At 41.5% G+C, this 14,223-nt stretch overlaps 1 protein-coding gene across 1 annotated transcript; it reads left to right on the forward strand.

Moving 5' to 3' along the window:
* The first annotated feature begins 868 nt into the window (after positions 1–868).
* Positions 869–2,032, forward strand: LOC123408482 (thylakoid lumenal 19 kDa protein, chloroplastic). Its single transcript, XM_045101583.1, has one exon. It carries the CDS (start codon positions 890–892, stop codon positions 1,823–1,825), a length of 936 nt encoding a protein of 311 aa, XP_044957518.1. The 5' UTR covers positions 869–889; the 3' UTR covers positions 1,826–2,032.
* The last annotated feature ends 12,191 nt before the right edge of the window (positions 2,033–14,223 follow it).

Consider the following 14,223-nt stretch of genomic DNA (forward strand, 5'->3'; position numbering starts at 1 on the left):
CTTCCAAATTTGTTCACGATTTTTTAAAACTGTTCTCGGTTTCAAAATTTGTTCTCAAAATTCAAAAAATATTCATGCTTTAAAAATTTGTTCACGCTTTCAAATTTGCTCGTTTTTTTGTAAAAAAATTTCTCCTTTTTAAAATATTGTTCTCAAGATTCAAAAAAGGTTCGTGCTTTAAAAAATTATTCACGCTTCCATATTTTCTCACGTTTTTCAAAAATTGTTCCCGGTTTCAAAATTTGTGATCAAAATTCAAAAATTGTTCCTGCTTTAAAAAATATTCGCGTTTTCAAAATTGTTTAGGGTTTTCAAAATTTTGTTCTTAGGATTCAAAAAATGTTCGTGCTTTCAAAATTGTTCAGTCTTCCAAATTTATTCACTTTTTTTGAAATTATTCTCGGTTTCAAAATTTGTTCTCAAAATTAAAAAAATGATCTTTTTAAAAAATCTGTTCGCACTTTCAAATTTGTTTGGGGGTTTTAAAAATTGTTCTCCTTTTCGAAATTTTGTTCTCAAGATTCAAAAAATGTTCGCGCTTCCAAATTTGTTTACGTTTTTAAAAAATTGTGCTCAGTTTCAGAAAAATTCTCAAAATTTAAAAAGTTCATGTTTTATAAAAAAATCTCGCTTTCAAATTTGTTTGTGGATTTTCAAAAAATAATTGTCATGTTTTTAAAAATGCCCACGATTTAAAAAATTGTTCGTGCTTCTAAATTTGTTCATGCGTTTTTAATTTTTTTCTTCAAATTCGAAAACTATATTTTTTAGAATAAAAAAAAGACGAAAGAAAAACGAACAAGAAAAGAAAATAAACAGAGAAGGAAAAGAGTAGCAGAAAAAAATACTAAACTGGGCCGGGCCAGTCTGAACGCCCCTGTGCGGCGCAATGACTCCCTGCCGCAATGAGCGGCAGGTAGGAGCACCCGCTCTCATTGGTGGAATGCCCCATGTCGTCGACTGGTCGTCGCACCGGATAAGCCTCGCTGATCTCCTATCTTCTCGGCGAGACAAAACCACACAAAATCCCGGGCAAAAAGCAACCCCACCACCGCAGGGCGTACGCACGCACGCACGCACGCCGTCGAGGTCCACCATGACCATGCTCGCTTCCCTCTTCTCCCCTTCCCCTATCCTCACCACCGCCGCCTCCACCTCCTCCTCTGCCACCTCGCAGCCAGCGCCGCAGACCGTGAGGCTCCCGGCTCCCAGGCCGCTCACCGCCACGCTGGCCGCGGCAGCCGCGGCCGGCCTCCTCCTGCTGACCCCCGCGGCGCCGTTGCACGCGGAGGCGGAGTTCAAGGTGTACTACGGCACGGCGGCGAGCGCGGCCAACTACGGCGGGTACGGGGGCAACGCGAACAAGAGGGACGCGGCGGAGTACGTGTACGACGTGCCCGAGGGGTGGAAGGAGCGGCTGGTGTCCAAGGTGGAGAAGGGCACCAACGGCACGGACAGCGAGTTCTTCAACCCGCGCAAGCGCTCCGAGCGGGAGTACCTCACCTTCCTCTCCGGGTTCCGCAAGCTGGCCCCCGTCGGCGCCGTGCTCGACAACCTCGCCCTCTCCGACGTCGGGCTGCAGGACCAGATCTCGTCGGCGGACGACGTGACGTCGGCGGAGCGGAAGGACGCGGACGGGCAGGTGTACTACGAGTACGAGGTGGCCGGCGCCGGCGCGCACAGCCTCATCTCCGTCACGTGCGCCCGGAACAAGCTGTACGCGCACTTCGTCACGGCGCCCAACCCCGAGTGGGGGCGCGACGAGGCCGTCCTACGCCGCCTGCACCAGTCATTCAAGACTGTCGACTTCAGCGGCCAAGATTAACATGCAGGTGTTGTAAATTAATTAAGCGGTTTTGTATAGGCGCTATCATCGAGCAAGAGGTAATCGATCTGGATAATCGGCATACAGTATCATCATCTGTAAATTGATTTCTTCCGCTGTGCAACACCAGCAGTGCTGCTGTAGACTGTAGTGCTAGCGACGAAAGGATCAAATGGAATGAATGAAAGTTAACCTGCGCACTGTTAATTAGCCGATCAGCGGATCATACAAATCCACCCAACAAATAATGGTCCTGTTTGGATCCATGAGTTAGAGTTAGACTTAGTTAGATCGGATCAATCTAACCTTAAAACATTCAAACATGAGGGTTAGAGTTTGTTAAATATATCTAACCCATCTAAAAAAACTAACCCACCCAAAAGACGCTTATTTGGGTTAGAGTTAGATGGGTTCATAAAAAATTGCTTTTTCCTCTTAACTCCACCACACCAAATCCTTGTTAAAGAGCCAAATGATTGAAAAAGATACATTTATTGATAATGTAACCTTTTCATTCAAACACCTATTTGGTTAGAGTTAGTTTAGGGTTAATCCAGGATTAAAATCTACAGTTTTGCTAAAACTCATTCGAATGAGAAACAAATTGGCCTCATTCACTTTTTAATGTAGGACATTCTTTTTGTTTTTCTTTTTTTTTTCTTTTTCTATGTAGCAGTTGCAACCTAATCGACACGGCTGTCAACTGCAACCTGTGATACCCAACTGTAAACGCTTGTGCTAAGACTAGTAGTTGCAACCGACCCGACACGACCGCAACTGCAAGACGTAAGGCGCCAACAAAACCTGTTTTTTCCCTTTTTTTTGTTGTAGTAGTTGCAACCACAGTGACACCGTTGCAACTGCAACCAAGCACACCCAACCGCAACCGCAAACGAGCGGGGTGATGGAGGACATCCTTTTTTTGGTTTTTTCTATTTCTATGTAGCAGTTGCAACCAAATCGACACGGCTGCAACTGCAACCTGTGATACCCAACTGTAAACGCTTGTGCTAAGGCTAGTAGTTGCAACCGACCCGACACGATCGCAACTGCAAGACGTAAGGTGCGAAGGAAACCTGCTTTTTTCTTTTTTGTAGTAGTTGTTGCAACCGTAGTGACACGACTGCAACTGCAACCAAACACACCCAACCGCAACCGCAACCGCAACGAGCGGGCTGATGGAGGACATTCCTTAATCTATCATAACATACCATAGAAAAAAAAGTGAATGAGATCAAATTATATCTCATCTAGATGAGTTCTAGCCACTCCCTAAATTCTAATTATAACCTCTAACCAAGTTAGAGTATCCAAACAGGACCAACAAGAGACGAACGTCAGGTACCTGGCGTTTCAGACCGAACACCTTTTAAGAGGATTTACTGCCGGCGTCTCATACTCCTCGGCGGGTCGTCTCGTCATGAAATTTCAATGAAGACATGTTCCTTAAAAGAAAAAGTATATTTTAAACTTTAAATTTGTAGAGGTCGGATGGAATGAATCCTAAAGTTAAAATCCCGATTGATTGCATTCTGAACTATGCAATTTCGGTCTAAATCGAACTGTGGCATCGTCTTTGGTATAAAAATTCCAGTCTAAATCGAACTGGGATTCATCTAGTGGATTGGCCTGCTTTAGCTTATTCTCGTTCAAAAACAAAAATTCCAAAGGACGAACACACTGCTCCCCGCTGGACCGGTCCACTTTAACTTTTCAGATAAAGACAAAATATTATTAAAGCATGGGGATTGGCAAACAGGAATTGATTGAAGTCGGCGAACCATTTTTCAAATTTGCATATTGTTTCCAAATCCTGTAAATTATTTTATAATGCTAAAAATATTTTAAAGTACACAAAAACTGGTGGTCATCTTAGTAGGAAATAGCAAACGAAAAAAATTCAGAAAAAAACTATGCGGGAGCGGCTCGAACTCGCGACCTTCTTCTTGTCAGCTTGTGAAACTTGCCAATTTTTTATATAATCAAAGTTAAAACATACATAATGCGTGAAACTTTTTCTCATTTTTTTATTTGTGAACTTCTTTACAAAAATCGTGGACTTTTTAGAACCTATGATCAGTTTTCAAATCAACTAACTCTTTTTCCATTTTACTTTTTTTAAAATTCATGAACTTTTTTCAAAATCATTGAAAATTTTATAAATCTGTAATTGTTATAAAATCCATGAACTTTTTTCAAATGCACTAACTTTATCTAAATCAGAATTGATTTTTTTCTACGGGTTTTATTTTCATTTCCGTGAACTAAAGAATGGCCATAGGACTATTTTCCTTGTAGAGTACAACCAAGTGGAGTTTACCTAGTGGTTTACTAGTAAGCGTGCATGTGCAACGCATGTTTTGTTACTTCAAATTTTGAGTATATAGATCACATCTTGACTAATAATAGAATTAGTTTTCATGCATGTGAGTTGTTACATCATATCAAGTCAAGATAATAATGAATCATATATACGTTTGTATATGACATTCAGGTCACTCTTACTCATAACCACAACTTATCAAAGGGACCTATCTAATGAGAATTCCATGGGTTGTATACGCCTTGAGCACCGCATCCAAGTCGCCTTAGCCCTTCCCACCTTGTTCGCCTCCTATTCTATTGTCTGGCCGCCCCACCGTCTCTCTTATATTCTAGCAATGCATCCTTCTCCAACACCGCCAAGTGGAAATCCACCGCATACAATCGACAAATACATAATATGAAGAATACCGTTCAAGAATGAAATTACAATGTAGCTGAACGAATAATATAGTTTGTTTTGAAAAAGTGGATATATTAATATCAAGAGGATACCAATTACATCGAGCGTCTGCACCAACAAGATGTCTAAAAACATCCAGGATGCACACAGCCAAAAAAGAAAAAAAGAAAAGAAAAAACGACCCTGTCATGGTGATATGTCATCCACAGTAGCAACACTCTAACCACCACCAAAGACAACATCCGGACTAGAAAGAAGGTTCTACAAAAGCAGCGCCTTCATGAAGGAAAAAATGCACAAGTGTTGTTGTTGCCTCGGTACTCAAAGGAATACCACCAACAAAGAAGTCCTCCAATGCTGCCGCCCCCACTTCCGGAGGCTACTACTGCAAGTCTCATACCACCATACTCACAGGAATTATTGCCCGGTCCGGACGGGAACATATTAAGTCAGACAATGAGAAACAACAAGAACCAAGTCTGACTATGCTTGAGTTGCATATGCATAAATTTGAGTGATGCTTACTGTAGATATTCATCTCCAATCGAGCTTTCTCATCAATGCTTGACTCATAACAATTTATTCAGTAAGTTTTCCACCAATAAGACCTACGTATTTCACCGTGTGACAAGGTAATGCTTTTCTTCAACGAGATGCATTCCTTGATAATGTTGATACATCACACTCATAGAAAGTGTCAGTGTCACCATCCAACGTGAAACCCTTCATTTTAAACCTACACTAAGAGTAGCAAACATTATACCCCCATGATGGAGGAATTTGACAACAAAAGATGAAGTTACATACTCATATCCGAAGTTTTTCAAACCAGATAGTCAATAAATGGAGGTTATATGTCTATGTAAAAAATAGTATCAACTTAAAGCTAATACAACACTTGATTTTTTTTCATACTTATAATATATAAGCCCTTATATAATAGAGGATATTGCAAAAGAGTATCAGCAATGCAACTAGAAATAGTCATCAATGCCTATTTTTTTATATATAAGAGTCAAATCAAGATGTTGTATTTTTATTTTAGCTTTGAACCTGATGAGAAGTAGTTCTTCCATTGCATTAAGAAAGGGGAACAACTGTACATTGAACCAACATACAGAGCAAGAACTCGGAAGGAAAAAAGAGAAAAAAGGAAATAAAAACCGGGCTATGAAGGCTCCAGGACAAAACCTATAGTTTGAAAGGGCTCCATGATCAGACTACATAATATGCTTCCATGCTTCATGATCAACAAAGTGAAAGTTGGATTAGTAGGCAGTATAACTGCACAAAGATGAACCTACATTGCACACTCTTGAGGCATACAAACGATCGATGCTTATTGGACCAACATCAAAGCAAATTTGATACGGTTACTTGATGCCTTTAGCTAGCAGCAATGTTGTTCATGGTCATTCACCTCATGTAGCTACCACGATCTGTACTGAATTCACCTTAAAACACACAAACCTGAAGCAATATATAGACAACTTAACCTGCAATATAATCTTTTTGCAAAACAAATCTACTACTAATTACTCAAAACAAATTGTGAACATTCTTTATGGGTTCATTTGTACTGTCAAAATATGTGAACAAAGACAAGGCTGAATTCTTTATGGGTTCATTACTCTCCGAAATTTAAGATACCCTGTGAGCATTCCCATCACATAAAATGGAATCACTCACTGTTTTCTCGATGCTCTCTGCATAGACAATCTTTCCACTGCGAATATCAACTCATGTGCACAAAATTGCTCCTCCTGAACCTGGCAAAGTAACAATTAACATTAGGGATGCATGCGAACTCACGAACAAATAAATACTATAAGAATACTGAATATCAGAAAACAAGAAGAATAAAATGCATCAATACCCTCTTCTCCTTACTTGTGAGGCCTAATTACAGCTGCAGGAGAAGAATATTGATACCTTGTCAATCATATAAAACAGAACTAACTACTCGAGCTTCCAAATTAAGGCATTATGAAGAGAACACGTCTATCATGTACAAAAAACCAATTCACACCTGCATATATATGTACAATTGTCATATGAAGTTATATGTTTTACCTTTGTACTATCAAGGTGCATACAATTGTCATATGAAGTTATATGTTTTACCTTTGTACTATCAAGGTGCATACAATTGTCATGCAGGCGCCACTAATAAGTTAACATGCGAGCCGATAATCCTAATAAGATATAATTATGAATTATCAACTTGAAATTCTGGTGCTCGGTTTCAATATACAGTTAGAAGAGGGTAAGAAATAGAAGAATGTTTACCTCGTCTCATGTCCTTGTTGACATGTTTGCCTCCAGCCTTCCATTCGCTTGTACTTCTGAAATCATCATGCTGCACAATGGAAGATCAAGCTATGCGCTCATTTTAGGTACACCTTGAATCGGATTTGATTGTCAATTGTAAGAAAACAAATGAGCAGGTAAGCACCACATTCAAACAATTAAATTCATCAAACTATAATAAGCAGTAAGTAGGGCATATGTAGTGCCCATAATCTTAGCATGTAATGCACATATGATACTTCATGTAGCCACAATCTATTATTGCCCATAAAGTACCATCTAGGTTGGGCCACTTTTAGCCTATGCATATGATTCTTCGTATGTATTATGTTAAAAAGAACAATAGAAAATCAGTACAAGCACATAAAGATGGTACACCTATTGATAAATATAATTCACAGGGATATAAACTGAATTCTTGAGTGTTGCAGAAAAAACACGTATCCAGATTGAAGGTATGCATAGTTCGCATCTCATGTTGACATGTTGAACTCCTAAACAATAAGTTTAATAAACTCTGAAGTCTTGTTTGGATTCAGTTAAGCATATTTGGCATCTTTCATGATTTGCTCCATGGATGCAGGAATAGCTACAAAAACTGATAGATGGTTTTTCGAATAAAAAGTACATCCAAAAAGGTGACAAAAGAAGATTAGGTGCAGCAAACATTGATCACTGCCGATGTTCTCAACCTGTTGAAATAAACTATTTGTTGTTATGTAGGAGGAGAAAATGAGCATATGAAATATTCTTAAGGAGATTCCGTGAATTTTATATATTAATGGGTGTTTCAAAACATCCTCCAAAAATTCACAAGCTTTTGTGTAGTTTTTTTTGCAACTCCAGGAGTCCCTCGTGGTATTTATGGGAAAGTGCAGATTCCTAACATCATTTGAAAGGTTATCTCAGTAACACAATATAGTTTGTAACCATATTAAGATCTTGTAAAACTAAAAAATCACCGTAGTCGTTCTTAGTAGCAAATACATGACAACCATAATGTCATTTTAATCGAAAAATCTAACACCATCAGTGGAGAACTTTACGAGGAATACAAATCGACAGTGAAGGAGCATGACCGATCTCTCACATGTGCGAGTATTTAACCAAAAACTACCACAATTCACGCCAACGCTCCTAGAAACTACCACAATTCGTTTTTGTATTCCTAATAGATTGATACCAAAATAACAAATCCAAAATATAAGAAATTCTATCGAAGCTATAAGTGCAGAATTTGTACCCTTCCAATTTGGATTTGTTCTACTATGTAAATAAATTGTGAATATGGTCCAAGTAATAAATGCCCAAGTTTCCTTAGGATCCCAATTCCAATAGGATCCCCAAGTCTCATTAGCCCATACTGCTCCACAAAGAATACCTATGGTTAAAAGGGTAAATCCTAGGCTAATGATACGATCGAAAAACTACCACTTTCAGCCTAATCAGTGGCAAAAAACTACCAAAAATTTTAACTGCCCGTTTTATCTATTTTAATCGTTTTCCTGACTTCCCGGGCCCGCATGTCAGGTGCCACCATGGACACCTTTGACGCTCGTGCGCCGACGGACGTTAACGGCGCGTGTGCGCCGTCGGGAGGGTGAGGGCGAGGTCAAGATCTGATCCAGTACGCTCTCGCTTCACTCTCTCCCTCCTCTCCTTGTCCGTGACCTAGGTGGTGGCCGCCATGGCCTTGGTGATTCCGGATGTGGGCGGCGGCGATATTGGTGGCGGGGACGACGGCAGCGACGACGACGACTGTGCCCCCAGTTTGGAAGGTGTAGGCTCTTTCCCTGAAGTCGATAACTGGTTGGGGAGCAGCAGTTACGCTACGCAGGCAGGCTGGCAGCAGCCGGGGGCACCGCTCATCCAGTCATCGTCGGCGTCTGGATGCTCTATGGGTTGTAGGTATGTCAAATTAGTAAGATGTGTTTGTATGAGCTTTTTTTCTTCAATCTGAACATGTGTAGTTGTAGTTGAACATTTCAGTTAACTATATTCACTTGTAGTTGTGTCTCATGATTTATTTATGCAGTTTGGTTGACAAGAAGTGGGACATAATGTTTCATTTCAATGGAAGAAAACCTGTGAAAAGGGGTATATATGAGACATATATTAGGTTTCTTACTCTACAATCACTCATTGCTAGTGAAGGGTATGGGGAGAGTGATTACATGTACTATGTGAATAAGGAGGATATTGGATCTGGAAGAGTAAATTATTTAGGTAATGAAGCTAGTGTTCATGAAATGTTGGAGGTTTATCATCATGTGAAGGCTGTGAACATAAAGGTTGTGAGAGATGTTCAACCTCCTAGTACACAGGCTAATGAGAATTACATGAACACTCAAGAGATCTGCAGTGTGAAAGAGGTAGTGAAGAAATCCGAGCTTCAGAAACAGATAAATGATAGAAAGGCTCAGCTTGAGAGGGGCAGGATTCAAAGAGAGGCAGATTTGAACCACTTTGAAGGAGACACTAAAGTGTCTGAATTTTGTTCTAATGATTCAGATATGAGTGATGTTGAAGCTGTTCAAATGGAAATAGATTGTACCTCTGAAGAGGATATACCATAGGAATTAACTGATGTTGTGAAATATGTGAAGAATCCTGGTCCAACTAGCAGATGTCACAATGAGGTAGAGCATAAACAAAGTCCAGATTGGTTTCCTAAACCAGATGAGTTTTGTTTTGCTGGTGATTTAGGCATAAGTGATGAGGAAGAAGAAGATGAAGTTGAACTACCATACCTTCTGAAGAAGTCAAGAATTAATAAGAAAAAGATGAAGGATAGGGTATGGTTTGACTCCTCAATTTCCAATTCACATTTACTGTTGTGCAAGAGCTTGTGTTTTGAGAGTGTTTACCAGTTCAGAGAAGCATTAAGGGATTTCCATATAAGAACTTTGAGGTCTTTTCACTACCACAGGAACTCTCCAACAAGAATTATTGTTTGGTGTTCATAGAGAGAGCATGGATGTGAATTTTACATGTGTGCCTCCAGGATAGGTCATGAAAGAACTTGTTTGCATTAAGAAGTGTAACATGGAGCACACTTGTCCATCATCAGCAGAGAACACAAAGGTTACTACTAAGTGGCTTGCCAAAGCAGTTGAGCCTTCTCTTAGAGCATATCCTAGAGCACCTGTGGATGCACTTATTAAAAAAAGGCTATTAAGGTTGTGCAAGGTGACCAGAAGGAGAAATACTATAGACTGAGGGACTACCTACAAGCAGTTATTGATACAAACCCTGCTAGCAGGTGTATAGTTACAACATTTGAGGACCTAGAAAAACCTGCACCAACTCCTAGATTTAAGTACATGTTCTACTGCTTGGATGCATCAAAGCAAGGATTTCTTAATGGATGCACGCCCTTTATAGGTAAATTTACAACTGTATTTTCTTCAAAATATCTTGTTAGAGAAAAATTATGGTATCTAATTTGGTTATGGATGCAGGCCTTAATGGTTGCTTCATCAAGCTAACCACTCGACAACAAATTCTTGCAGCCACAGGAAGAGATGGCAGCAATAACATCTACCCCATAGCCTTTGGTGTTGTTGACAAGGAAGATGGTGATAGTTGGACATGGTTCCTAACCCAGCTAAGATGTTGCATTGGAAGTGGAAGAAAATTTGGAAGCTACACCATTATTTCCGACAGGCAAATGGTATGCACCTAACCCAGCTAAGATGCTGGCATTTTGGATTCTAAGGCATTAAAACGTCTCCACCAACCTCTGTCTCGACCCACTCGCCACTCGCAACCCCCAATCCCCTCCCCCTCTCTCCTGTCGAAATCCATGGACGACAGCCTGGGCTCGCAGAAGGCCGTCGAAGAGCTCGCCGGCAACAACCAGCAGTTGCACGCCCAGTACAGGGAGATAGCGCGCTGGTTCCCCAGTGTGCAGATGATGCGGAACCACGCCCGTGGCCTTGTGAAGGTCATGCCCTCTGCTGAAAAGCAGCGTGCCTTACCTGCCGGCTTCAACATCCCGCCGTCGACCATTCTGTTGTGGGCGATGTGCAAGACATAGTGCTCCCCCGACCCCAGGCAGCGAGCCCATTGGTGGATGTACCGCTGATCCACCATGCTCCCGGCATGCGAGGATCCTACGCGCGTTGCGTAGAAGGAGGAGCACGTCACCTACGTCGTCCTTGCTCTCCCAGCCCCCATCAACACCGCCTACTCGGAGAATCGCAATCCATGGGTGCTCGGGCCAGACGTCGACTCTGACGACGACACATCTGACGACTCTGACGACGAGGTGGAGGAGCTGGTCATTCTCTCCGACGAGGTGGAGGAGGAGTCGATTGTGCAGCTACTTGCACCCGTCATCGACACCGTGGAGGGGGACAAAAACCTCCCCATTGACATGGAGAAGCTGCCGGAGGTCACAGATCTCCCAGAGGTCATCATCGTCAAGCAAGAGGTGGAGGAAGATGTCGACGCGCCGAGGAAGAAGAAGAGGGCCGCGGAGAAGAAGATTGCGGTGCGGCGCTCCGAGTGCCTGAAGATGCTGAAGAAGGAGGAGTAAGATGTTTTCTTTAGTTTCGTCAGTCTACGAAATCTTCAGTTTTGTCAGTCTTAGAGCCAGTACTATGTTAGTTCAGTTTCGTCAGTCCTATGATACTACTAAGAAGGAGGAGTAAGACTGACTATTCCACTACTATGTTCAATTTCGTCACTCTACTATCAGTTTCTAATGTCTGTTTGGAATGTATGCGAGCACTACTATGTTTGGTACTGTACTTGCTATCTATATGCACATATTGGCTACTATGTTTGGTACTGTACTTGCTATCTATATTCATTTTCCACGGCTGTCAGTTACATAGGAAAGTAAAAGCGAATGTAAGTTCCCACTTCTGTCAGATACATAGGAAAGTAAAAGCTAATGTAAGTTTCCAAGTATTGGCTACACATAATATACGTAAGTAAAAGCTATTGTCAGTTTCCACTGCCGTCAGTTAGCTAGATCTATATGCACATATTGGCTACACATAATTTAGGAAAGTAAAGCAGCCTCATCATAGATAAAACATTCTTACTTACTTAACTTAGCATAGTAGGTCTTAACATAAAAGTCATTCCATCATAGATAAAACCAACAAGTTCTTAAACCATAACAGTAGATAGCTCATACCATCTTGATTCAGGTTCTGAAACCACATGACACTTTCCCAAAATATACACCTATCATGCAGGACATTCCAGGGCCATCTATATATAGGCCTAATAGTTAACAAACACAGCAAGCACTTCACTCATCCACTATTTCCTTGATCCTCTCCAGCTTATCTTTGCTGCCATGCCCAGCCTTGAGCAGATCAACAATCAAATACTCCAACTTCTTCTTCTCCTCCTTAAGTAGGTACCTGTCCACCTGCACTTCCTTCATGGCCTTCCTCATGTTCTGAATGATATCTGCTTGGCTTTGAGGAATGCACATCTGCTCCTTGGCAAGCTTCAGCTTTTCCATACTTATCTCAATCCTCGCCTGATCCTCAAGTTCTTTCTTCTTTTTATTTATTGCCTGACTGGTATAGTCCATGTCATGAGACATCTTGCCATCTTGATAGTCAAAAAGCTTGGATACATCTTCCACCAACTGGCTGTAGCTGTTTGAGAGGAAGTCAATTTCCTTCTTTAGCTTGCCCACCTCTTTCTCATGAGCTTGTTCATCCTTCACCCTACCCAAGTTCTGCTCCTGGTACATGTCCCAGATCGTTCCTAGGCACCTTTGTAAAATCTCTAGCCAAGGACCATCCACCCACTCCACCACCCCACAGTTGACACCTTCATCCTACAGAAGGAATTCTTTAAAATTATGCACCTTACTAACAAACTTAGTACAAATAACTGAAGTTATAAGGCAGAAATAAATTTAGTTAATGTAGTTAACTGAATATATTAGCTCTAACCTAGGTCATTATGTCTGTATTCCGCTGACAGAATCTATAATTGTTCAAAACTAAGCAATAAGCACCTTATCTAGCAGCAGAGATAAATTCAGTTAATAGTTAAATTCAGTTAACTGAATATATTAGTTGTTAACTAAGTCATTCTCTCTCAAAACTAAACAAACAACACCTTATTTAGCAGTTAACATCTCCACCAGAAAGATTTAATACCTGCTGCACAAGACAACCAAGGAATCGCCTCCTAGTTAAAGAACCTTCGAAAGCTACCATCTTCTTCGGCCTCTCATGATGCATCATGCACGTCGGCTGAGATTCATGGAAAGAACCACATAAAGATGGATCCACCACACTGTCGGGGGTTTCCTGTAAAAGAAGCTTGGAATCAAACCAAAAGAAACTTCCAATCCAGATTTTGGATGACCTAACCCTAACCTAACCCTAAACCTAACCTTGTTCCACCGTGATGTACTTACAAAGAGCTGTTGATCCATGGAAACCATGCAGATGGCCTCATCCGAGCTCTCCTCGTCATTCCAAGACGACATCCTCAAGTTCAACCAACAACAATGGTGCTGGTGGCGACGGTGACAGGATCATTGCATGTGACGCCCTCCATTTAATCGTACGCTAATCATACACGCAAATGTGTATGATCAAACTCAAGGACTCACGGGAAGATATCACAACACAACTCTAGACACAAATAAAACAATATCAGCTTCATATTACAAGCCAGGGGCCTCGAGGGCTAGAATACAGAAGCTCAATAAACACACGAGTCAATGGAAACAACAATATATGAGTACAGACATAAAACATGGGGTGCCTTAGTGAAGGCTAGCACAAAAGATACAACGATCGAACGAGGCGAGGCCTCCTGCCTAGGAACCTCCTAACTACTCCTGGTCTTCAGCGGCCTCCACGTAGTAGTAGGCACTGTCGGGGTAGCAGTCGTCATCGGCGGGGACCTCCATCTCCTGGGCTCCATCATCTGGTCGCAGCACGGATCAAGGGGACAAAGGGGGAGCAAAGCAATGGTGAGTACTCATCCAAATTACTCGCAAGTCTTACAGCAGAACTATTCTAAGTATGCATCAGTATCAAAGAAGGGGGCGGTTATATGTGGACTGACCGCAGCAATGCGAGAAAAGAGAGAGAAGGCCTAGTCCTATCGAAGACTAGCATCTTCAGGGTCTTGCAGCAATAGACGAGAATGGAACAGGTGCAACACAATTAATAGTCATATTGTTGCAGCAGTATTAAAGTGAGGTCACGCCCAGAGATCCTCCCTCGACTCCCTGCGAGGAAGCAATCCCGAGGCAACTAATTCCAGTTAAGTAACAATTGTAGTTGTATAAGATCAGGGCAGAATTCCAAGTCGTCCTGTAACCATGGACACGGCTATCCGATTAGTTAGTTTTCATCCCTGCAGGGGT

This window comes from Hordeum vulgare, chromosome 7H, assembly GCF_904849725.1.
Source record: "Hordeum vulgare subsp. vulgare chromosome 7H, MorexV3_pseudomolecules_assembly, whole genome shotgun sequence".
NCBI lineage: Eukaryota > Viridiplantae > Streptophyta > Magnoliopsida > Poales > Poaceae > Hordeum > Hordeum vulgare.